At 35.1% G+C, this 27,447-nt stretch overlaps 1 protein-coding gene across 7 annotated transcripts in view; it reads right to left on the bottom strand.

Annotated features, from left to right (window-relative positions):
* Positions 1–27,447, bottom strand: part of CNTLN (centlein) — a 330,124-nt gene that overhangs the window by 110,966 nt on the left and 191,711 nt on the right. For all 7 annotated transcript variants that reach the window (XM_058565850.1, XM_058565854.1, XM_058565855.1 and 4 more), the window contains 2 exons: positions 25,112–25,212; positions 4,659–4,750 (listed from right to left, as the gene is read on the bottom strand). In XM_058565850.1, coding sequence (XP_058421833.1) covers positions 4,659–4,750; positions 25,112–25,212 — 193 coding nt within the window. The remainder of the gene's footprint in view (positions 1–4,658; positions 4,751–25,111; positions 25,213–27,447) is intronic.

The raw sequence follows: 27,447 nt of genomic DNA, 5'->3' as shown, positions 1-27,447 counted from the left end.
ACACAGAACTAAGTACGCTAATAAACTTTGCAGAGTTTTCTGAGATCATAAGTGCTTTGGATATATAGTCTATTTATTGTGAAAAAAATACTTTCAGAGAAAAACAACTTATACAAAACGTATAAAAATAGGTACACAGAGAAACTTTATTAATAAAACATTTTTCTTCAATATTTAACAATCATATGAAAAACTGATGACCTAAATACAAAATAATCTACTAAGGCCGCTTTTTTCTAAATTAGAAAAATATAATTTTAGTAGTCATGAGGTCCTTAGTTTACACAATACAGGAGCATTTTACCAAACAAAAAAAAAGTCTAATAACTGCAAATTATAATTATTTCAAGGTTCCATATGAATTAATTTTTTTCATTTATTTCAAAAAACAATGTTCATGTTGTAGGACACAGAAATGACAACATACAATTCCTGACCTTAAGACATTTCAAAAAATAGTTGGAAAGAAAGACACTTGCAAAAATAAATCTAATAAAGGGTAGGATCTAAGTGCCATAAGTCTGGGCACAAAGGAAAGAACAATTAATTCTAAACCATGAATACAAAAATTTCAAGGAGGAGTTGATTTTGATTTAAATCTTGAAAAATTCATAATTACTACTGTCTGTAAAGTTCATTTTACCATTTATAAAATAGTTTCATAAACATGATCTCTTCTGATCATCTCAAAAACATGTAAGGTAAGTAGAGCCAATAATTATCTTCCCAGAAGAGAAAACGGAGGCTCTGAAAATTTAAATAATACAATAGAGGTAAACATTTCCTCCTCTGAACTGGAATTCAATTCAGGATTCTGTGCCCCTCCCACTATTCCACAAGCCATATGAGGAAGAAGTGTTACCTGATATGTATGGAAAATGAACAAAGAACCAGAGTCAAGAAAGAAACCTAAATGACTGAAAAATTATATGGACTCATATTTACTTTTAAAACATAATTCTTCAAAGGAGAAAACATATGTGATGTACTGACAACGAATGATTTAAAATAATATTCCAGAAATACACAAGATGAAACTTATCCATATTCTTAACACTTTCCAATTTACTGGACTTCACTTATGATGGTGAAGATGAATGTACGTTGTTTCCTAAACATGAGATTCAGTCATCTCTGATTTACCTATCCTTCTGTATCCCTACACTTCTTGTGAGTTCAACTCCCTTCATTTAATTACAGTCATTTACTGATTGGTTATCCTGTCCTGGGACATGCATACTTCCCAATGTAATATGAAGAATCTCAGCTAATTTTAATCACTTTTTTTCCACAGTATGATATACTCATTTACTATTGGACCTATGTCTTTATAGGGCTTACTCCTGACCTGGAGTAGAGGTATATGAAAGAGTTTGTACCAGACTATTGTAGACCTCTGTGTATTTCTGCAAAAGAAATTCTATCGTTCCTTCTCAACGCAAATACTTTACTGGAGAGCTGGATAATATGACTTTTTACTTCTTCCAAATCATTCTACCACCAAATTTTATTCCCCATTTAGTAAAAAATAGTACAAACAAATAAGGAATATCACCTTTTTTATAATCTCTTCAGTTTCTCTCAGTGGTTTTTAATCACTGCCTCAAACAGTATACTTTTCATAAATATATTTTAAAATATTTTAGCATGTTAGGATCCAGAGTGGAGTGAGTAAAATAGACTGTATCTTTTTAAATGTATTTTGTGCAAATAAGCAATTACACCTTTCTTTTTTTTGAGGAAGATTGGCCTTAAGCTAACATCCATTGCCAATCTTCCTCTTTTTGCTGAGGAAGATTAGCCATGAGCTAACATCTCTGCCCATCTTCCTCTATTTTGTATGTGGGACACTGCCACAGCATGATGAGTGGTGCATAGGCCCACGTCCAGGATCCAAACCTGCAAACCCCGGACTACCAAAGGGAGGTGCACAAACAACCACTACACCACGGCGCTGGCCCCAAAATTACACATTTTCAAAAAAAATTGATTTTGACAGTGGTGATATAAAAACACAATAAGAAGAAGTGTGGTCTAGGGAAAACTGAATTTTGGTCCAATCTGGATCTCACTTCCAGCTCTGGTTGCTTTACCTGGTAAAATATTTAACCTATTTTACTTTTAGTTTCCTCATCTGTGAAATGGGACTAATAACACCCATCTTGCAGATTGTAAGTATTAAATATAATCATATACCATAATTCCTGGTATACAGCAAGTTCTAAACAATTTATTATCATCATCATCATCTCAGTTATTAGTAATCCTAACAGCTACTTAATAAAATACCTTGAGCTGAAATATAATTACTTGCACTAAATATTGCTGAATTAGCCATTAAATTAACTTTATACATTTGATTAAAATATAATATGTTACAAACAAATGTAGCAAATATACATCTAAAATTTGAGATTTCAATTCTGGAAATTAGCATTATTTTTTCTTTTGACTAAAATCCATTTAAGTTGGAGTATAACTCATAAAAATTTTATATACCAATGGAAAAATGTCTGTTTAAACTCTGTTACATTTAAAATGTTTAAAGTCTGTTAACTGCCTAAAGTGAATCCATGTTTCATCATAAGAACTGGTCAGAATTATTTACATTTAAGTTTAAAATGAAGGATAAATAATAAAATAGAGACACTACTTCTAAAGACTTTACAAAGGCAAAGTCCACAGCATGTATTAAAGTGTTATTCAAGGTATACTCTAAAAATTGTTGTTAAACTGGTTTTAAGCCTCCAAAAATAGAAAGGAAAATTTCAATATATATTTGAGAATGAAAGTCTGGGGAATTGTTAAAGGTATTTGGTTTCTGTGCTATAAGTCAGCTCAAGTTCATAATTTTCCTCCAGTAATGAACATTTAAATAAGTTACCAACAAGATGGCTCCTTTCAAAACTGAAATAAAACACTTGACTTTGTGAAGTGTTTGTATTACTTTGCTAGGGCTGCCATAACAAAGCACCACAGACTGGGTAGCTTAAACCCTTATAACTTCATTTTAACTTAATCAATTCTTTAAAGACTCCATCTCCAAATACGGTCACATTCTGTATACTGGGGTTTAGGACTTAGACATAACTTTGGGGGGGACACAATACATCCCATCATAGTGTGAAATGTTAATACATTATTTAAAAAATAATCTCTTACATGTGTCATTTCTACTATGTAAACAAATATTGTTTTCATGTTGTTACTATCTTTTAAAGCTATTTTGAATGAGTTTCATATACATCCTTCTAAAATAAGGAAACTCAAATAAAGGGGTAAATCATGACTCATACAATTACATTAGGTTAATATAAAAAAATAGTGACAAATCAGCATGCTAATTTGACATGTGATCCAACGAAAATAATTCCTGTTGGCTTTTCAAGACTTAAAATGGATTTCTGGATCTACTATGGTAGTAATCATTTATGGCAGTTGAGATGAAATAATGGGTTTCTCTAGCGTTTCTATTCTAAGGCAGTAGATAGTGGCGTAGTATTATAAATCCATAGAGATGAAAATTATACAAAACCTAGCAAACAAAAAAAAATTGTTCTGAAAAAAAGAAGATAAGCTAGTATAAACTGTATGATATTCTAGCTGGTAGTACATACATGATTTCAATCATTCATTTTACCTTAAGGTAAACGAATGTGAGCATTTCTTGTTCTGTATGTTATTATGTTAACCTGATATGTTATTCAGCAATAATAAGATAGCCTTTGTTACCTGACCATATGGCAAGTGTTAGAAGTATAAGGAATCCCATCATCTGCTATAAATCACTAGATTTCTTACAAGTCAATTCACAGATGTAAGAAATATAAGAAGCCACGTTAATATTTTTGTTTACATATTTGTGCATTTCTGGCTTTATCTAAGTATCCAGTGTAGCCAAATGACAAACTTTTACAAGAATAAACCTATTTAAAGAATATTTTCTTTATAACAATAACAAAAGGTGCTAAAATGCAGTCAAGGCCACCCAATTGAACTTGATAACAATGTATTTATATACAAAAATATAAATTAAGTATAAAATTATAAATGCTAAGATTTTTAAACAACATTTTTCTATTAATAATTGGCATGATGTAAAGTGACTACAGGGTTTACACGAGTCGTACTATTAAAACAGGGAGAGCTATACTAAATCATATGGCCATAAACTTTTATCTAAAATGAGCTGAGTCATGTATATTTTCAAGTTTAAAATTAAAATTATAAACATATTACCATTTTACTGTGGTGAAGCTAAAACTATGCTCAGTTTTTTTAGTTCAAATATTGTAAATCTGTATGCTTAGTGAAGCGTAACAGAGAGAGTCTCATCACATCCCATTTTAAAGTTTAAACCACGAAGTCATAACTAATAAGCACATATAATGTAAATTTTTATAATTTCTATTGTCATTTTCTTCATTTCATCTTTGAAAATATTTTCAATCTATGTCAACAGAAGCACAAGTGTTTCCACATTTATTTCACTAACATTGATTTTTTTTTACCCCATTTTGGCAAGTCAATGATTTTGAATTATGAATTTAAGGATTCACACAAGGTTTAAATTCATGAGTCCTTGCTTTAAAATATAATCCTTTATGTTAAAACTCAGATTTAACTTGCCTAGCTCAATATCTTAAAGATTAGACTACCTTCTGTAACGTCTGCTCCGACATTTCTTTCCCATTCTTCTCTGGAGTACTCTTCTTGACCCCATCATCTTCACCGTATCTAAAGAGCTGTTCTAGAAGAGAATAAATAATATATTATGGTACCTCGTATACTGCTGAAACACCGTCCTGTCATTTTAAGGAAAAGGGTTCCATGGTTTGGCAATTATGAATAATCTAGTCTATTTTATTGTCAAGTATTTGGCTAGTAACTGAATGGTGACCTTTTTCAAGGCTTTCCGTCACATAATTACGTATCTTTGTAGTGTCACTTTTATTTGCAGTGTAAGATTTTCAAAAGTACAACAGATCTGCAGGTTAACAATGCTGCACTTTTATTCCTGTTTTCATTCTTTTGTAGACTATTCCCCCTTTGCCTTAAAAGCAGAATTCATTGCCTTCTCATCTACACAGTCACTACTAGTTTTGTTCTCTGGATCTTGTTCCCTGCCAGGAGGATCAGAGCGATTGCCGAACAAAGCAAACAGTAACAGAATCAGGGTGGACTGAAACTGTAACACCCCTGCCACCACCTTTTTTTTAAGTAAAAGATCATGCACTGGGCCGACTAAGCCATAAAAATCACATTTCCAGAAAAACTGTGACTTTACAACAAATAGAAACCGAGGTAACGGGTGAATTCGTTTCTACAAATCATTCTTACACTGGCCATGCATTTGACCACAAAAACCTTCTCAAACAAGCAAAAATGTACATGCAACATAGCAACATTAAACAAAAAATAATAATCATAAGACTTCAGTTAATATCATTAAAATTGAAATACATTAAAACATATAAATAAATTTTTTCTTATCAGATAAATTACTGTGACAAATTTAACTAATATTTTCTTACTGAATTATTTTTGGGATACAACATTTCTCAAAGAATCAAAAAGGGGGCAAAAAAGAATACATAAAGCTAAAAGGATACATATCTGTGTTAGACTGAGATGATTTTGCTTTAAAGTATGCTTGGCTGCTGTAGGTCAGTGTAAAACTTTGATTTATCAACAAAGGAAAAAGAAAACAATATTATTCTCTGTAGAGTAGAAATCCTCTTGGTATAAACAGTGACTAACAAGTTTGTTAGAGTGAATTAGGCATTTCTTTTGTCTTTGAAACATGACATATCCAATTAAAACTTCTGTACTCATGAAATAAATAGAACACTATCCTAAGGATAATAAAAGCTAGAATAGGTAGAATTTGCCACCTGGGGAATATGTACCTTTCCTTGATAATAATCTATTGGTTCCCAAGTTTCTTTTTCTAGTCCCCTAACGCCACGGTGCTGAATTCATTTACAACACTCTTTCAGCAATATAGAAATAATATGCAAATACAATTCATCTGTTCTAGTCATTTAAATATCTGCTATAGTTCTAAGTGAAATATTTACTCTTAAAAATAAGAAAATAGTTCTATACACAAAGAGCACAGAGTACTAAAAATATCCAAATAACTCCAATAAAATAAATGCTGAAGACTGATTTAAAAATGAACTTGATTGCTCCTTTTGTGCTCCTGGGTGTGTGCAAGGTCCACTGGTGGACTGGCTGACCATGTTCACTTGTGGTTTTCTGCTGAAAACTTTGTTTCTCACCTTCACAGGTTTTATAAAGAATACTAGAGTAGCTCGGCCCAGGCCATGGAGATGAACAAGGACTCAACTCTCTGCCCCTTGATTCTCTTCCCCTTCAAGGATCTTAGGATTTGGGAAATGAACCAGGCCATGGAGATGAACAAGGACCCAACTCTCTGCCCCTTGATTCTCTCCCCCTTCAAGGATCTTAGGATTTGGGAAATGAACCAAAAGGACCTAGTTAGAAATATACAGTTCTATCTTTGTCCTATGGTGGATGTGTGAGCACATGCTTCACCCTACTAGAGGTTTATTTTTAATATTTTAGTTTTAAATGCTTTACTTTTATTTTTACTACTATAAAAATTCATTATATTCTTTCTCAGGAGTTTCTTCTCTCTCCACTTTTTCTTTTTTTTTCCAACTTTTAGCTTTGCTTATTCCTAGTTCTTTAAACATTTTATTCTATCTTCTATTTTTTTTCTTTTCTCTTAATTCTCTTGGATTACATTAACAAATTAAATTCTTCTGCAATTTTTTTCTCCTCCTTTTAGATTCTCTCTTTTAGCTATTTTAACAAATCATTTTTAAAAAATCTATTACCATTATGAAGGGTTGCAGAATATGCCATCCCAAAATACACCACTTTGGTGTATTGATTATTTTGATCCATAGGTACTTGAAAAACAGCACATGCAAGGAGGAGCTTTCTCTGAACTCCCCTTATCTAACTCAAGAACCTCCAAAAGGAACTCAATTGTCATTATCCCTGCAACTAAAGTTTCATCAACCAGGGAAAATTAACTCTTATCATAGGAGAGGAGACTAGAAGTCCACAATACACCCAGACAAACTTGATCACAAGCCATCATTCCTCTCACTATTCTTCCATGGGCCCATTCATCTGTCCTAAAATCATCTACTCTCCCCTAACAGGCCTACATCCCTCCTCCCCTTTCCCTATTAAAATGGTATGTAATCCTGAATTCTAAAGCCACCTCTTTGAGTTACTCATTGTTCCCTGGGTATCTCCCATGTGCACATGAGGTATACATGTTAATAAACTTCTGTTTTTCTCTTGTTAATCTGTCTTTTATTACAGGGGTTTAAGCTAAGAAGTCAGAAGCGTAGAAAGAAAATTATTTTTCCTCTCCTACAATGTATTTTTTATTGATCTTAATGTGATGCTTCCTGCAGAAACTTTCTTAAAGGTCTGTTTGTGATTATATTAACCTGGGAGATAAGGAAAGAGGAATAGGTATCAACTTGTGTTTTGGCAATTTCCTAAAGAATATCACTATTTTTATTTCACTTTTAGAAAAAGTAAAATAAGAGGCATAATGAGTAGGTTTTACTTTAGAAGATACTTGCCATACAATGACAAACATGTATTTGGTCTTTGTTCCTGGATCCCAACACAGAGCTTCTAAAACCCTTGGAATTTCCTGAGTGATAGGGGTGAGAGGAATATCTTTTGTTATTCATAACAAGCCCCTTTCAACAACACCTGAGTTTATACTAAGAAGGTGACTCTTGGTGGGCCCCTAGATAGCTTCAGGATTGGGGCTGGTTGTCAGAGAAACCACCCATGTGTTTAGAGGGTGGGAACATTCAGCCCTGCCGTCTGGACCTCCAGGGAAGGGAGAGGAGCTGGAGATTGAGTTCAATCACCAATGGCCAATGATTTAGTCAACCATGCCTATGTAATGAAGCCTCTATAAAAACCCCTAAACAGTGGGGTTCAGAGAGCTTCCAGACTGGCGAACATATCAAGGTGCTGGGAAGGTGATACCCTGGAGAGGGCATGGAGGCTCCACGTCCTTTCCCCTGTACTTCCAAGGCATCTCTTCCATTTGGCTGTTCTTGAGTCATACCCTTTATAATAAATTAATAATAGTAAGTAAAGTGCTTTCCTGAGTTCTGCGAGCCTTTCTAGCAAATAGTCTGAACCTGAGGAGGGGGTTGTGGGAATATGCAATTTATAGCCAGTTGGTCAGTGGTACAGGTGGCAACCTGGGACTTGTGACTAGCATCTGAAATGGGTGCAGTCCTGTGAGACTGAGCCCTTAGCCTGTGGAGTCTGTGCTAACTCTGGGTTGTTAGTGTCAGAACTGAATTGAATTGAATTGTAGGATACCAAGTTGGTGTCCAGAATATCGGAAAACTGGTTGTCAGGTGGAGGAAAAAAATTTACACATTTGGTATCGGAAGAGTTGTGAGTAAAAACTCATAATATTGTTTTGGATAAATAAAGTGAAATAAATATGTAATATTCAGCAAGACCTGCCATGAAAAAATTTTTTGTGTGTTAATTAAACGTTGTCTCCTTAGGCAAGATAAAAGCAGATCAGCCAACCATACTTAGAACCCATCTTCTCTGAGAAGTAACCTTAAACTAATGAAAAGTAAAGTCCCATTTCCGATGGATAAACTGAAAGAGCAAGAAATAAATCTTGTTTCTGATGGATAGGAGAGAATCTCAGTCATTGGATGTGACTGTAGTGCTTAGTATATCTTTCTTGAAACTCAACCCATCCCCTTTGACTTTACGTGGACAGGAGCCTTGAGAGGAATCCACGTAATCAGATAACTTTGAAAGAGAAGTAAGCCATTTTTGTCACAAGCCACAACTATTCTGAGAAGGAGGTTTCTACAAAGAGAGGTGGGAGAACAGGAGGATACAAAGGGTTTTTTTTTGCATCTTCTTGATTATCAACTATACTCAATAAATAGGCTTCTTTGCCTTAAAAATAAAATGTCTTTAATCAAGGGTCCTCTATTCTGTTAATTCATGTGGGTGGGTTAGGGAGATTTTGAATATGCTATCTTTAATTCCTCGAACTAGCTAGGAAGCCATGTGTAACATCCTCTTGTTACTTTTATGCTATTCCTTCAACTCATAATTTTAAAATATTTTAAACAGTTTATTTTCTATGTTCAAGCATTTTATTACATTTTAATTATTATTTTTACATGTAAATAAATTAGCTTTGTGAAATTTAACATTCTAATTTGTGTTTCTGGTTTCATGTATATTTCATGTTACCAAATATTTGTTTCACTTAATTTAATTTTGTTTCAACTGATTTTAATATTTCCCCATATTCCTAATATTAATCCTTTTGCTTCTTTTAAAAATTATTTCTTAATCTTAAAATTCCTGTTTTCAATCTTTTTTCATTAGTTATTTTATATTTCTTTTTTTTTTATAGTGACAAGAGATTTTCACATATTGAGGTGTATGGGGTAACTATTCGGGTTCAAAACTGATTGGCTTAAATTAAAGAAGCCTGACTTATGGCCTATCAAACATACATTGTACATCTGCTTTAACCACTAAAGTAAACAATGCACTCTCTTGGGGCCAGCCCGGTGGGGTAGTGGTTAAGTTTGCGTGCTCCACTTCAGCGGCCCAGAGTTTGCAGGTTTGGATCCCAGGTGTGGACCTATGGACCACTCATCAAGCCATGCTGTGGCAGGTGTCCCACATAAAATAGAGGAAGATGGGCACAGGTGTCAGCTCAGGGCTAATGTTCCTCAGCAAAAAGAGGAGGATTGGCAATGGATGTTAGTGCAGAGCCCCCAGTCTTCCTCACAAAAAAAAAAAAAAAAAAAGAATGCACTCTCTTAAGAATACATACTTCCCCTCCTAGGGTAATACCTTATTGGTAACAACCATATTACTCTCTCTCGGGATGTCAGTCATGTTGACCTGCTAATTTGCAACTGAATACCTCTTTCAAACTTTGATGTATATGTATCCTGGGCATGTTTAATGTATGTTCTTTGTTCTAAAAAGGTATAAGAGTGTACTGAAAACCATGTCTCCCTGGAATGCTTTCTTCCTTTCTGGAAAAGACCTTCTTGGGTTATAATCCTCACCCTGGCTCAAGTAAAACTCATCTTATCTCTCTTATCTATAGAATGGTTATTGGTTATTTTGCATCAATAATAGCAACTACAGGGAAGTATGACCTTAAGCATAATAGCAGCAACCAAAAGATTACACACACACACACATACAGAATTGTAGGGGAGCAAAATTTGCCACCCCAAAATGTGTCTCTTTGACATGAAGATTATTTTAGGCTGATTATTTTTAAGACACAAAAGACTTAGGAAGTTTTTATTTTTATCTCCCCCTTAACTGCCTAAAAGAATTTAAATAGATGACGTATTCCAGGAAGAGAACTATCACCATAGGTAACTACAGTATAATATGAACTAGGTGTGGTCGACAAGGAGGAACCCTAGCAGTCTGTTTGTTAAAATTCCTCTCTGTGTCCCATTGTTTCTGCATAGCCCAGAAAGATTTGTTTACCAAACATTTGCTCTTTTCATCTTCCTATGAAATGTCTTTCTTCCCTTTGAAGTCCCAGACCCCTAACCCCTTCTCCTTTGCTCAGAACAGGCATATAAGCCTCAACTGCCTGACTGTCTTTGGGCCTTATATTCTTATGGAGCCCTGTATGTATGAAATTAAATGTGATTTTCTCCTGTTAAGCTGTCTCATGTCAATTTAATTCTTAGACCAGGCAGAAGAACAGAAGGGTAGAGGAAAATTTTTTTTCTCACTAACAGTATACATTTTATATGTACAATGTATATAGAATACACTGAGGACACAAAAGCGAAAGCAGATAAAGGTATAGGAGAGCAGAATACGCCACCCCAAAATATGCCTCTTTGGCATAAAGATTATTTTGAGCATATGATTTTTAGAAACAGCACACATAAGAAAAGCTCTGTAAACAGAGAAGTTACCCTTCTGTAGGGGTAATTTATATTTACAAAGTAAATCTCCATTTGTAAGTGTACCTCCCTCTCTGTACCAGGAATAGAGGGATGCCTAAAACATAAGAAACTCCTATTAATGGAGAAGGCACTGAGTTAAATCAGCATAATAAACCATACTCTTTTTTATCCTACATTTTCCTGGTCACCTTCCCATAAGTGACCTCCTCCACATCCTTCTTTTTCTGTTTCAGCTGAAGATGGTAATTAAACCCAAATTCTAAGCTACCTCCTTGGGGTACCCATTTCCCTGGGTATCTCCCATGTATACATGAGATATACATGCTAATAAACTTGTTTGTTTTTCTCCTGTTATCTGTCCTTTGTGACAGAGGCCCCAGCCAAGAATTTAGAAAGGTAGAAGGAAAATTATTTTTTCCTCCCCTACAAAGGCATCCAATAGGAGGTCAATCCAGTCACTAAAGATGAGTAGGTCTTTTCCAGATGGAACTGACAAGGAAAGCAAGAGAGCACTACATATAACTGTCCAAAAGTATTCAATGGTAAAGCACATTTGGGGTTTTATTTTGCTGATTTTTCCATTCCAGGATGGAAAAATAAGGCTAAACATATGAAAGATAAGGCTAAAGAGGTAGGCAAGGGCTAGATTACAGTGGAATAAAGGAATCTAGTCTCCATCCTGTATCAGTAGGAAGTCACTATATAAGCGAGTAATATGAGATCAAAATCCTGCATGTTAACATACCAAGAACAGAGCCAGAAGGAACGCTCTTATGCTAGATCAGATAGCAATTATAAGCAGTATAAAACAAAATTGCATTCTGACCTTCCCCTTCGTTATAAAATGTATTGCAAGGGTTTACAAACTTCTTGTTTATCCTCTTTAAATTTTTAGGTGCTTAAGTATAGCCTCAATATATTAATGACTGTGTAATTAAATTATAGCCATAAAGAATTACTTAATGTTAATTATTCTAAGAAGTAAATGATATTTTGACACTTTTATTTCTTTTGAAGAATTTTTGGCTTCATTTGAAAAAAACTGAATGTGTTTGAAAGTTTTCCCTGGACTCACCCATGAGTTAAAGTAGGAAGACCATATCTCAAGGCCTGATTTTTCAGTCAGGTTCTTTTTGGCATGCATCTGCCCACAATCTTGTCTTAACAGTAAGTAAACTTGAGACACTTGCCAGAAATTCTAAATTGAATTTGTATGCTACCCAGCTATTATGAAAGTACCAGTGTGGTTTTTTTTTTTAAGTAATATTTATTAAGGACAATCTGAAATTTGTAATCCATTTATTCCATCCTAGATGCTTTATTTCCTGGATTGAGCCAGACCACCTAGAAAGCCATATATTTGCAACATATACTAATAGCCCTAGCATACTTTCTTTCATTGGTTTACACTTTTCTATCATACTACAGTAGTTTATTACTCAGCAAATGCTTATTCTCTCCTCTACCTTCACAGGAAGAGTACAGATCTCTGCTCCGTTGACCTTGAGCTTGGCCACATGAGTTGCTTTGACTAAAGGAATGTGGGTATAAGTGAGTATGTGCCTGTTATAAGCCTACAACTTCAGTGTGCTTCTGCTCTCCCTTTGGAAGTTTCCAATATCTGCTTTGAAAAGAACATGCCCAGGTAGTCACTACCCACTTCAACCTGGGCCTCAAGATTGAGACATGTGGAACAGTGTGAACCCAATATGCAGCCTGAAGCACATCTGCCCTAGTTGATCTACAGACACCAGAAGCAAGAAATAAATGTATATTATTGCATGCCATTGAGATTTTGTGGTTGTTTATTCGTAGTAAAAGCTGCCGGATACAGAAATTGATAACTATAAGTGGGATGCTGCTATAATAAATTATGTGACATTGATTTGGGGACTGGGTGGTGAGTGGAGAAAAAATACATTACTCGAGGCTGAGAAAATGGTGACCCATGTTATGTAGTGGCAAACACTGGCAAACTGCCATCTGACATAACATTGAAGACAAAAAATGCAGCTAATGAATTTATAACATTGAGTGAGGAAGTTTCAATGCAGAATGCTGATATTTGTGAGTTGACTGTTGCTGGCTGCACTTGACTAGGTACCACAGGAAAAAAGTGAGCTCAGAAAGGAAGTGGCCATAGGCATATAGAAGTGCATGCGTTCCAGTACTTTCAGGGTTGGAAAATCAAAGTGTTTCTCACCATATCAAAGGAGCAGCCACTGAATCATTGGCAGGATAAAGGCCAAATCCAAGACACCGACATTAAGACATGGCCTCTGGGTTTGGTTGTCACGCCTGTTCCCAATAATCTTGGAAAGGAATAACGTGATGCTTAGTAGATCCTTTCAGCTAGACAAAAGGACGTCTAGAAAGATTATGAGTGAGGGCCTAAAAACCTCTGATATGCTTCCCCAATCCTGCACAGAAATTCATATTGATAGTATTGATTGTTGCTAGCCATATTTAATAAAATGACTTACTTTAACCAAAGAAATGTGGGCGGAAGTTACAATGTGCCAGTTCCAAATCTAGGCCTAACAGGCTCTGCATGGTTGTCTCTTTGTGGCCAAGAATCAGACACATGGAGCAGAGGTTAACTCAACTTGCAGCCTGAGACAGTGCTGTATCAGATGACCTGCTTTAGCCAACCCACAGACCTACATGCAATAAATAAAGGTTTGCTGTTGTTTGTGGATGAGTTTTCATGTCTGCTTATAAAGAGTTTCAGAACAGGCTTCCCCAAGATGTGCCACTTTGGCATGTGGCTTATTTTGAGCTGAAGCCAATCAAGACCCTGCTCAAGAGAAACTTTTAAGAATTTAAGAATTTAAATTAGGGCCCTTGCCCATAATAAGAGTTATTGCCAGAAATAACTTTTTATGACCTATCTGTATGGCAGGGCAAATATCTAATTACTGAACATCTGCATTTTTTATCATCCTGTGAATTACCCTCTTCCCCTCTGAAGCCTCAGGCCCCCATCTTGGCTCTTCTTGGCTCAAGATGGCATAAATAATTCATTTTATCTTTCTGTCTTTGAACCTCTCATGTATGTGAGCTCCGTGACTCTCTCATATACGCGCAGTTCCTGTATGTATAAAATTAAATTTGATTTTCTTCTGTTAATCTGTTTCATGTCAATTTAATTCTTAAACCAGCCAGAAGAACCCAGAAGGGTAGACCAAAATTTCCTCCTCCCCGACAGTTGGCATAGTCAGCAGGATGAAGTTCCCTGGCTGGACTCTGATCCCTCTGAGACTGCTGCAGTGAGAGATCCAGGACATCTCAGAAGCATCAGCAGAAGATAACAGTTCTTGTCCCGTCAGTCTCCCGGATGTCTGCCTGCTGCAGGGTCTATTGGAAGTGAGAGTTGTAACAGTCTTTTTTTCTCTTGCCTAAATTTAGATTAGCAGGAGAAAATATTTGTGGAACTAATTTCTTAGGCTTAAGCGACCCTGATAAATTTGATAGAGTACTTTGCTAAAGTACTCTAGAGTACTTTTCCTCCCAGAGAGGGTCACTGTTTTCTGGTCTCTGCCAGCTAGAGGATGCATATGCATCTGGCAGGTAGCTGAATAGGCGATGTATGGATCTGAGCTTAGGAAATCTAAACCTATTCTGGTCAAAAAGGGGGGAAGCATGTGCTTTCCTGTGTTTTGGAATAGCTATTCAAAAAAAAAGGCCCCTCAAGGGTCTTAGGCTAACTCTGGGAGTGAACTCTCTGGATCTTGTGAGGGCTGCATTTGTTTTCACTCTCTTGTAGAACACCTCTTGTGTCCTTGGTTAAGCCATAAAAAGACTTATTGGTTCGACTCACTATTAAGATCCTACTCATCAATAACCAGACAATGGACCCATTGAATTGGAAAAACTTCTAAATTGGAAAAAATTTTTAGAGAGCTCTCATATTGGTATAACAGCTAGCCACTGAGACTCAGTAAGATGGAAGGACAAAAATTAAAACAAAAATCAAAATGCAATCAGACCCCTTCCTATTTTCCCTCAGATATCTGCAGATATTATAAACAATGAGGACTTTGGAAATATAATTGTCTGGCATTTAAGAAAAAAAATAATACAATAGCTAGACTTAGGGACTCCCTAACAAGATAAAAGAACAGAAAATAAGACTTAAAAATCCAACATAAAATCCTCTTCTTAAAATCTGGCCCCATCTGCCTGTTTTAACTTCCCTTTTTCCTACAAGATTTACAGACAGCACTCCAGCCTAATCTCTAAGAGTATACAGGTTACTCATGTAAATAGTGAAAGCCAGAAAATGAATTTAGCAGAAGCACCTGGGACATGCAGTAGGGCTTGCATTACTGGACTCTATAATCAGGCTCTGCCAGCTTTAGGCCTTTCTATGCAACATGCTTTGCAGATATATCCTAGAACCCCCTCCCAGGGAATTAGTGTCTCCTGGACAGCATCAGATCTTTTGAATTATAAAGACTTTTTTACTCCACTTTCAGAAGATCCTACCAAATGTAGAAAAGAATTAAAAGATCAGTGGCCATTCTGTAGTGCCCAGCTAAGGGAGGAAAATAAAATTTCACATTGTCCCTTCCTTTCCAAATCCAGATCCAGGGGTTATTGACCCTTTCTCTCCCAGGGATAGTTACTGCCTTCTTGCTTATCTCATTTTGTGTTCTAAGGGCTTGGCTTGGCTTTCTGTCTGCCTGGGACATGCAGGCTGTAGGTCTTTCTTTTGGCTATCTTTAGGAGTGACTCTGGATCTTGGGAAGGTAATAGCCTTTGAGGATGTCTCTTGGGTCCATGGAGTTGTTTAATACTGCTAGAAATATTTACTGCTTGTCCCAGCTAAAAATTGGCAAAATATTTAAGAGAATTTTTTTAAATAGCTTTATGGTCAAAGGTTGGTCAGAAATTGGAAAGTGATATTCAGAGCCTGATAGGAATTTTTTTAGGCTTTCTTCCCTCAGCTACATAAAACTATGTACCCAGAGGGAAAGAAGCAAATTAGGGATGATGTAGTTGGATGGGTAAATCAACCTACAATGTCGTTTAAGTTACAACCCAATTTCTGAAGAATTGAGAGCAACTGTTCTTATCTTAAAAATCTTTGCAAGACCAGAAATGCAGCTCTAAAGGCAGTTCAGACTCCACCCATTCTTTTTCACCAACCTCCAAACCTCTCCTATTTATCACAAAAGGCTTGTAACCTCTCTGGGAACTCTTATCTAGACCATCCCCAATTCCTAAGACTGAAGGGGAAAAAAAAAGGAAGAGCAGGCCTTTTAAAAATACAAACAGCTATAGAAGAACTCTTGCCAAAAATCTAGCCCACAGCTTCCAGAAGATTACTTGTCAAGAAAAAATACAAATCTTAAGTGTTTTCACCACAAATATTAGTAGAAAAAGCTTTAGCCATCTAAGCAGGAAACCTTAATTTATTCCATCTGCCAGAAACACAGTTTTGATCCAACTGTTCTTTTATTAACTAATGAGTTTTACATTATTATACCCATCTTGTGGCTAAAATTTTAAAACAAAAGCTATTTAAGAACTCTGCTTACATCTGTCTATGTGTCTATGTATGTCTATGAATGTATGTTTTATATATATATATATATATATATATATAGATATATATATATATATATATATGTGTGTGTGTGTGTGATATTTTTCAACCTCCAGGTGGTATTGCCAAAATGAATTTGTAAAAGAGCTCTATTTAATTGGCTTAAAATTAAGCACTTATAAATTAAACATTCTTAAAGTTCTCAGAAATATAATGAAAACTAATCCAAGCACTTTTCAGGTTCACGGTAAAGCTAGTTTAAGTTTGTTGGATTCATTAAAATAGGCATGTCTTTAGAGTTATCAACAATGAACATAATGCAGACATACAACCTTTATTCTACCTGGGTTTATTAGTCAGAATAGTTCACGTTACCTGTGTTACAAAATTTGTCAGTGAAAGAAAAAAAAAAACTTAGAATGATGGCTGACTTTGTCTAATATCTCACAAAATTTTTGTGGGTAATCTAAACATAATTATTGGAAACAAGTAGATTAAATAAATGTAAGTAAGATAAAAGGTTTTTAGGTGAACCTTTTAGCAATAATTATGTTTTATGCAATATGTATTTAAAGACAGCTTCCAAAATCTTTTTGATAACTTGAAACTTTAGAGTTTTGCTAAGTTAAGTTAAATGATAGAAATTCCTTGTATAGATAGATCATTTCTAAATAAGATAAAATACTGAAACATTAATGACTGAACACAGGTCTATCTACTTTTGGCTTCCTTTTACAGAGAAACTAAAGATATTCAGGTCTATCAATAAACAAGTTTTGTGCCACAGTGAGGGAAAAAAATGGTGTGAGGTATGGAGATATGTTTTTGTTAAAGGAAATGAAAGTAAATTTGTCCTGGTTGTTTCAGAATGGAAGGAAAGAGAGAGAGAGAGAATTTTACCTTGTGTAATTAAGCTGGCTAAAGTTGAATTGTTATTACAAGGGTTTTAAAAATAAGTGTTAAGACCAATAATGTACTTATATAAAACTAAAACTTAATATCCTTTCATCTGCAAAAAAAGACAAAGATTTCCTGTACTATTGGTATGCTCCTGATAAGAGTTTATAAAAGGAAAGCAAAGACTATGTTTTATCAAAATAATTTTCTGTGTTGTCCTCTTTGATATTTTTGACAAACTTCCCAAATTCAAATTCTAAATGAAGTCTTTTTGACCTGGAAATAACCAGAGACCCTCTGGAACACCTCAAAAGATTTGTTTTCTCTCCTCATAAAAAGAAAGATGCTAAACTAATTAGACTTATTTGGTATGTTAAATTACACAGGAAGTATTGTCAAATGATGACAAACTTTCTTAGGATGTATTGTATGCATGAATGGTATTAATATAATGTCCTAGATATTATATGAAATTTTTTAAATTCTGGTATGCCCTGGTACAATGTTATCACTTGTAATTCTAGTTATTATATTAAAATGCTATATATCATAAAAATAACCAAGTTTCTTTGTCAAATGCACTACAATGTTAAGTCTTTTGCCATTTATAGACAGTTTATTGTTTTACTCTGATGTTTTGCAAAAATGCTTCAAGAAGATTCATAGAAAGGACTTTTTGACAAGCACAGGTTTCCGGTAACTTTCATATCATACCACTGAACTGGGTAAGAAATTACAGAACTCTAATGGAAAAAGTGATGGCTTCATACAACTGCTAAAAAAAGATCAAGATCAACATGAATTAATTGCAAAGAACTGAATGAACTGATAAATATGATTATAATTTTTATGATTTTTATCTGAAATATTACTATTTTTTAAATTCTTTGTTTTCCAGATATAAGAAATTTTTTTTTCTCCTAACCTAACTATGACTATAGCAATCACTAAATTATGCCTTTATAAGCAAAACTGACACATTTATCTTTTTCTCCCTACCTGATCCCTTCAGAATTTGGAAACTCTCTGTGAGCTTTCTTATTTTCATGGCAAAATATTTATTTGCATAAGTTCAATAAGAATCTGTTTTCCTTGTACCAGGACACAATTGGAAACACTGGTTGTATTACCAAGGCTTTGACTGGAATGTCATATTTGAGAGAGACATGCATAGACTCAGATATGACCACACAGCTTTAAGGAACTAAGATCGACTTTATGGAGCCAATAAAGCCTCCTAGAAAAACAGCCTCATACCTTGCTTACAGGGTTCCTAGCAGCCTTACCAGGTGAGTTAGAAACGTCACTTCCTGGCAGGCTCAGGAACCTCGATAATTTGGCTACCTCAAGAAGAGAGGAATTTACCTCCTCTACAGGTATTGCAGGCAAAGTCTGATAACAAGTCCTTGGCTTGGCTTTCCCAGGATCAAGAGGTCTTTCAAAAACTCAATCTGAGATTCCTTATGAAAAGTTCCAACAAAGCATATTTAAAAGAACCTCCTGTATGGTTAGTCACTATTCTTGCTGCACACTTGTATAAATAACAGGTCAAGTTTATTGAACTTATTTTGCAAACAAATTAGCCTTCATTTGGTTATCTTTGGTAGAAATGAGGGTGATTTTAGAAAGAAAAATTGTTTCAATAGAAACTATCATACACCTTTGTGGATATTAGATTCCAGTGCTGTTTATTGTCTTCTAAGGTTTTGTTTACTACCTGTAAACTGGACTGGATCCTGAATTCTTCTAGTTTCCTTGAATACTTGGCTACAGCCCTCCAAATTAACATATACAATTTCTCCCACCTTTTTGACTTGGAATCATTGAGAACTAAAAGTGCTCTTTTTCCTGAAGACTTGCAAACTGAAGCTGAACAACTTGATATAAGAGATGTCACCATAACAGCCCACGTTTAGATAAACTTTGTGCCTCTTGCTGTGTAAGCCACTTAGAAAGTCTACCTGAAAACCTGATGACATCATCAGAGATGTTTCAAACTGCAAAAGATGATTTGACCCTGACATTTAGAAATCTTCTTGACTTGCTGCCCCCTAAACTCAGAAACTGGTTTATAATTTGCTCGAACCATCAACCTTTGTTTTTCTTTGTTTCTATAGAAATGCCTCTTATTAAATATCTGATTGCTTTCTTACACAATATAGGCCCAACTTTGGGAGCCCACCTGCAAAAATGTTTCCTAAAACTGGACATAACTGTTTAACTGAACTAACCTATTCTATAAACTGAGAGACTGATTCAATGAGATGGAGCAATTTACCAACCCAACTTCTGGAATGTGAAACTTTCTATGAAGTTTCAAAGGCAGGACTGAAGGGGTTCAGAACAGGCCTCCCCAAGATGTGCCACTTTGGCATGTGGATTATTTTGAGCTGAAGGCAATTGAGACCCTGTTAGCTCAAGAGAAACTTTTATCTCTCCTTTAAAGATTGGAGGCCTTTCCCATAATAAGAGTTATTGCCAGAAATAACTTTTTATGACCAATCTGTGTGGCAGGGCAAACGTCTAATTACCGAACATCCGCTCTTTTTATGGTCCTGTAAATTACTCTCATCCCCTCTGAAGCCTCAGGCCCCTATCCCATTCCTTGGCTCAAGATGGCATAAATAACTCATTTTACCTTTCTGTGTTCAAATCTTTCATGGATGTGGGGTCTCTGACTCTCTAATTTATGTGGGGTTCCTGTATGTACAATAGTAAATTTGATTTTCTCCTAATAATTTGCCTCCTGTCAATTTAATTCTTAAACCAGCCAGAAGAAGCTAGAAGGGTAGAGGAAAATTTCTTCCTCCCCCACACTTACTTGTCTGTTGCATTCTTTGGTTGATAAACAAGCCTTCAGCTTTCAATGAAGAATATCATAAACACTGGTTTTATGAACACACTTATGCATTTGCAGTAAAGATGAAGGATTCCTGCTCCCAGCCAAATCCTGTATGTGATTTTTTAGGCCTGATCATAGGTATTACATGCTTTACCTGGCATGCTTCATGTGGGAAAGCAGCCCTCTCCAAGCAGATCTGGTGCATAGCCAATGGACTACAGTCCCTGAAGAGAGTTACAGTTAAGGACACAGGTCCCCCTGGCCAACTACATATTTATACATTATCTATATTCCTAGTCTAAGTGCCTCCACTAGGCCTCCATTTGGAGGCCTCCTTACTGGGGACTCTTTGGCTGAGGCCTTCCTCAGGTGCCTCTGCCAACATATTTGGTGGTTGGGGGAGATAGCAACCCTGAAGACACTTTTCTTCATTCTGACTCAGCACTCAGTACTTTTCCTCTCCTGGCCCTCCTCCTTCTCCCTCTCCCAAGACCGAGGTCAATAAAAATGCAGGAGACTTTTGTTCAGGGCTCCTTTGGCAGCGAGACAACCCCTATATCTGTGCTGATCCATCTGATCATCAGCTGGCATGCAGTTCGATGGGGGGAAACGGAATAGGAGGAGTTGGTGCTTTCTCCACTTCAGCTTGCTTATACAGTAAGTGATTAGAGGCTTGAGTGTTTCTTTCATTTTGGCTCATTATCTTAAATCAGCTACTTGGATACCTGGTAGCTCAGCTCTCTCCAGACAAGTTGAACTCCTGACAGAGATATTGTGGGATTGTTTTAAAGATGCACTACACTATGAATTGCAATTTTCAGTAAAGAGAAATTTAGTGTGGTAGGGGCTTAAGGTGTTCAAGTGAGAGGTTTAGAGGAGGTAGAACTGATTAAAAGGAAAGGTAATGAGTTTTTGTGAAGGACATGCTTAACTTTTGAAATCTTTACAAAAATAACCAGGGAAAAACAGGTAGCAGGAAATAAGAAATATACATCTGGTACATGGAGAAAGACTACTTATTATTCATACAGATTTGGGATTTTAACCCAAGAAAAACATGTTCAATGACAATAAAAGTAAGATAGAGGCACCAGATTTACTCTTCCATATGGAACAAATAAAAGCTAGACAAAATATATGAAAAAATGGTTTGCAGACATTGGGCATAAGACAATGCAAGGTAGTCATCTCAGAGAGGGCAAACAATGAAGTGTACACTATGATTGCTCTAACTTACTGCTTAGAGAGAGCTTCCAGGCCACAGCACAGAAATGGAGAACCTAAATGGAGTCCGGTGATCTTCCCAAATTGAAGGGACAGACCCCAGAGTCCAGGGAGGCCAAGGAAACTAGAGTTTACAGGGAAAAGTGCCAGAGAAGAGAGATCTTCTCAGAGACTGGGAAAGCTCTGAAGATCTACAGAGGGTCCCCCTCGAGTCTTCAGATAAGTACTGATTAGCACATGCATGTGAGGAAACAACTCAAAGAAAGAACCACCCAAAAGGATTAGAGAAATATTTGCCAAAGTTCACACAGGCCCAAGAGTAGTCCCTGCTCCCAACAGCAGAAAGTAAAAAAAAAGACACATTATATACAGTAGAAAAAAGATAACAATGACAGCAGAATTCTCACTTTAAATAACTTAAGTCAGAAGATAGTGGAGTAAATTTTTTAAAGTACTAAAAGAAAGAAACTATCAATGCAGAATTCTATACTCATCAAAAATATCTTTCAAAAATGAAGATAAAATACAGATTTTTTTTTTCAAGTGTATAAAAACTGAAAGAACTCATTATCAGCAGACATGCACTATAAGAAATATTAAAAGGAGTCTTTCAGGAAGAAAGAAAATGAATCCACATGTAAATCTGGATCTACAGAAAGAAATGAAGAGCAGCAGAAAAGGTTCTTAGTAGAGAAAGATGAGAACCACCAGGGCTGGTCACATGTAAGACTCACAGCTAAAGCCAGAATACAGTTTGAATCCCTGGGATCACCCCTTCCACAACAGGAAACACTCTCTGGTAGGTGGAATGAATTGAACATTTAACAAAATACAGATTTAAAATCTAGTCTGGAAGAAAACACTTTTAAAGAAAGAGAAGAATTTACCAAAACTCTGAATTTAATAAAATATGAGCTCAAAAAAGAGATAATAAGATATCCAAAGGAAATAAAGTGGGACTTTGAAGAGCTGAAGCAATAAATTGAGAGCTAAAAAACATCATTGTAGATTTAATAGAAATATTAGAGAGAACAAAGGAAAGAATATATATCGCTAAAAATTGAATTACTGATGAAGGAAAGTCTTGAGAAAAACTGAATATAAAAGAAAAAGACAAAGATTTAGAAGAAAATAGATATGAAGGCCAAACAAAAAATAATCTAACACTAAGACAACTGATGTCCTTAAATTAGAGTATAAAAAATGGAATATGGAAAAATACATAAGAAAACATTTCCTTGGAATGAAGGAAGATCTTAATTTTTTTTTTTCCCCCCAAAGCCCCAGTAGATAGTCGTATGTCTTAGTTGCACATCCTTCTAGTTGATGTATGTGGGACGCGGCCTCAGCATGGCCGGAGAAGCCATGAGTCAATGCGCGCCTGGGATCCGAACCCGGGCCGCCAGCAGCGGAGCGCACGCACTTAACCGCTAAGCCACGGGGCCGGCCCAGGAAGATCTTAATTGACAAATAATAAATTATACAGGTAATCCAAGAAAATATGATTTAGAACAAAGTATGTCAAGACATATTCCATTTAAATTTTCGAACATCAAGCAACATGATAAATTCAGGCATCCACATAGCAAAAGCAAGTCACACCCAAAGCAAGGAGTGAGGAGAAATTAGACACTTCTCCATAATAACACCTCCCTAGCAACTCTCTACTCTAAAAATTGGTAATATCTAGAAATTGCTGAGGGGAAAAAAGTGTGACAATAAAATTATACCCAGCCAATTTATCCGTTGATTATAAAGACTGCTGAAACATATTTTCAAACATGTAAGCTCCTACAAATATGGCTATTTTGATTCCTTCTTGAAAAAAATATACTTTCAATTTTATCTGGCTAACCAAGAAAAAAAATCAAAATGAAGAATTCATGAATAGAAAGGCCATGGCTTGAAAAAAGCTGATGAGTACTGAGTCCATTATATTTAGAAATTAGACTAAAACTGAGGAAATCATTGTTGTAATATAGAAAATTACAGACTTTAATAAAATTATGAGGTAATTTAATGAACAAAATTCAATATGTGGGGGAAACAAAATGAAATGTTTTGTAAAAATGATTGTTTTTTCATCTCGCATGGCAAGATGTTAATTTTTAACTTATACTTTAAAAAATACAAAGTAATTCCATCTTCAATATTTTTTGAACCTTTCTTTTTAGTGTTAGAGAGAATTTATAGAAATTAATATTGTAATGATATTAGATATCATTAGATATAAAATGAAATATTTACCTAAAATTCAAGAGTTCCTTTACTTTTACATGTGTTTTTTTTACTTGGTTGGCCACCAAATAAAATAATATGTAAATATCTTTTTTAAAAATAGCATATATTATGGTTTTCTTTTTACACAATTTATCACTCTAGGCTTGTTTCTGTAAAAGTATTAAGAGATGTTTGATTTTATAATTATTTAATATTGAAATTTTGATTTTTAAGTGTTTGTGAATTACGACTTTTTCCTTGCTTTCTTCTTTTTATTCTTTCTTATTGCTTGAATATTTATAAGTATGTATAATTTTCCCAAAACAATAAAGTTATTATTTTAAAAAAGCAAACCAAGGATAAAGTCTTAGAGAAGCCCACCAGCTAAGGAATTAATGGAAAGAAGTTCCAGTGGAAGGGACAGAGAAGATATAGGCAAGAAAAATAGGAGGTAAACAGGGGAAAACCAGTGTTTCAGAAGCCCACGAAGGAGCAAGCTTGAAATATGATATAAATCAATGGTGTAAAACAGAGTGTTTCAAATATTGGCCTTGACAAGTCACCAGTGACCTAAATAAGAGCAACTAGAACAATAACAGTAATTGGGACAATAGTCAGATGAGTGGTATATGAAAACTTAATTATTAAGTATAAATGAATTAAGTATAAATTATTAAGTTAATTATTAAGTATAAATTGTCAACATCTAAAAGTAAAGTGGTAACAATAAAGCTGTAGTGAGGTTAAATAAGAAGAAATCCTTCATATTGACCTTATTTACTTTTTCCTAATGAGGTACTAAAGTCGAATAGTAAATATAGTTATCTTGATTTTGACAAAGGAATAATCTTTCAACTGGAGCAGATACATTCCCTCTTACTGAACGCTTTTAGGCTAGTGGTCAGGCAGGTTGCAGATTTGCAGATCTCCAAGTTTCCTTCTAACTCTATGATTCTGATTCCAGGAAAACAGAGGAGAACTAAATGATTTCCAGAAAAATGTAATGTCAGATGAAAATATAAATGAATTATTGTTATTGAGTATAATAACTCTATATTATCTATAAAACTGTGAATAAACATAACTAGTAAAACTTTATCAATTAATAAAAAAATGAATATCTTTTCTCCTTATCAAACATCTCTTTAGAATTTTTAATAAATTATAAAGCTGACTTTTAGGTATTCTTTCTATTTGATTTTCTCATGAAAGGTGAAAATATTAATAAGATATCAATGAGTAAGGTAGTGGAAACGGGGAACAAAGGTAAGATTCTTAGATGAAAGTGAAAATAAAACATCAAGAACTGGATAATTAAAAAGTGCCTGCATTAAATATTTATTCTCACAGAAAATGTACCTGCTCTCTTCTCTTCCATACATCTATTCAATTCTTGTATTGTTGCCTTATCAATAGATATATGTACTTTAAGTTTATCCAATTCTTCTTGAAGATTCATCCTATGAAAATTAACACAATAAGTGATTATTTTAAATGTGTAAGTTAAGGAGTAAGGTAGCAAACAAATAAAAGCAGCAAAGATATTTAAGATATATGAATTAGACAGTAAAATAAAAGTAAAAATGTATTACTATTGACAAATTCTAACAATTAAAATTGAATTTTAATGAGGATCTGAAAAGTAAAATGTTTTGGGTGATTTTTAACTTTATCTAAATAAACATGCTACATACTTAAAATATAGACTATATGATTTAAAAAATCATGTATTGAGTTACCCAATCACTTTTTACCACACAGATATGCTATGTAAAATAAAAATAAAAAATGTTAATACATACCACTGAAAGCAAAGATAGTAAATCTCTAGATGCCAAGTAAAGACAAAGAACTCCTACTAGTAAAATGGAATTGAGCTACCATGGTTAGACACTAGGCTCAAACACTGCCCATGGAGACCTCAGATCTTGAGACCTGAGTGGGATGGAAGTTTATGCTCAAGACTCTTTATGGCTGACAGACAAAACTGGGCTAACTGCAGGAACGTGGGAGACAAACATTTGGTGAATGAAACCTGAATATCTGAACTTATCTGCTTGGAGTTCCATTAAAAAAAGGCTTCCTGGGGGCCGGCCCGGTGGCGCAAGCGGTTAAGTGCGCGCGCTCCGCTGCGGCGGCCCGGGGTTCGCTGGTTCGGATCCCGGGTGCGCACCGACGCACTGCTTGGTAAGCCATGCTGTGGCGGCGTCCCATATAAAGTGGAGGAAGATAGGCACCGATGTTAGCCCAGGGCCGTCTTCCTCAGCAAAAAAAGAGGAGGATTGGCGGATGTTAGCTCAGGGCTGATCTCCTCACAAAAAAAAAAAAAAAAAGGGTTCCTGCCCCAGTCTGAGGGCAGGACAGAGTTAATCATGTAAGGGCAGAATCCAAAGCCTACATTACTGGTTTCAAAATTAAGCCATACACATTTGCAGAGACCTGAAGAATCGACAGTAATGTAAAAACTGATTTATGGCCAGTATACACTGACAAGTTCAGGCAGACACTAACATCCACTACATAGAGTCTTCCACAACTAAGAGAATGGATAGAAGAAAAACCACCAAAGAAAATAAATCTCAAAGAAGTCAAGTTTGCAGATAAGAAAAAAATATATGAGTAAGTTCAAAGCCATGAATGACAGTCTACATATCACCCCGTCCAAAACAGAATGCACAACAAGGAAATCGAGATAATAGAACAATTCAAAATGAGTTTTTATAAAATTAGAGTTTTAAAAATGTTGGAAAAAAAGAAAAAGAGGATATAAACATATATTAAAAAGAACAGGTTTGGGGCCAGCCCGGTGGCGTAGTGGTTCAGTTCGCGCATTCCACTTTGGCAGCCTGGGGTTTGTGGGTTTGGATCCCAGGCGCAGACCTACATACTGCTCTTCAAGCCATGCTGTGGTGGCATCCCATATACAAAATAGAAGAAGATTGGCACAGATGTTAGCTCAGGGACGATCTTCCTCAAGCAAAAAGATGAAGGTTGGCAACAGATGTTAGCTCAGGCCCAATCTTCCTCACCAAAAAAAAAAAAAGAATAGGTTTATGAAACAAAAGACAAATAATATATCTAGAAATGTTAAATAAAACTAAAATTAATAATAAGATAATAATTGATTTAAAACTCAATGGATGGGTTAAATAGCACAGAGACAAAGCTATTGAAAATTGGTAAAATCAAAGATAACACAAAGAAACAAAGAAAAGGAAAATAGTAATGATATATAAAGTGTGTGGGAATAGAAAGCCCAGAAAGCATCTAATAGAAATTACTCAAGGAGAGAATTAAGAAAATAGAGGGAAGATAATAGTCAACATACAATGACTGAAGATTGAGAGCTGATGAAAAATATGAATTAACAGATTAAGAGAGTATCAAAAATTGCAAAAAGAGTAAATAAAACTATACACTTAGAAACATAGTGAAACTGCAGGACACCAAAGAAAACGAGACAATTTTAAAATTAACCAGATTGAGAAAAAAGGTCAATTAACAACTAAAGAACTTGGGAATGACAGCAGACTTCTCATATCAACAAGAAAAGCCAGAAAGAAAATAAGTAATATCTTCCACATTCCAAGGTTTACTATTTATAGATCTTAAATGAAAGAACTATTAAAGAATGTATTTTAGGAAGAAAAAAAATAAACTCAAAAGCAACATATGAAACAAAATCGGCAATGATG

This window comes from Diceros bicornis, chromosome 22 (genome assembly GCF_020826845.1).
Source record: "Diceros bicornis minor isolate mBicDic1 chromosome 22, mDicBic1.mat.cur, whole genome shotgun sequence".
In the NCBI taxonomy this organism is placed as follows: domain Eukaryota; kingdom Metazoa; phylum Chordata; class Mammalia; order Perissodactyla; family Rhinocerotidae; genus Diceros; species Diceros bicornis.
Note: the sequence above shows the minus strand (reverse complement) of the source record. Positions and strands in the feature narration are given on the sequence as shown.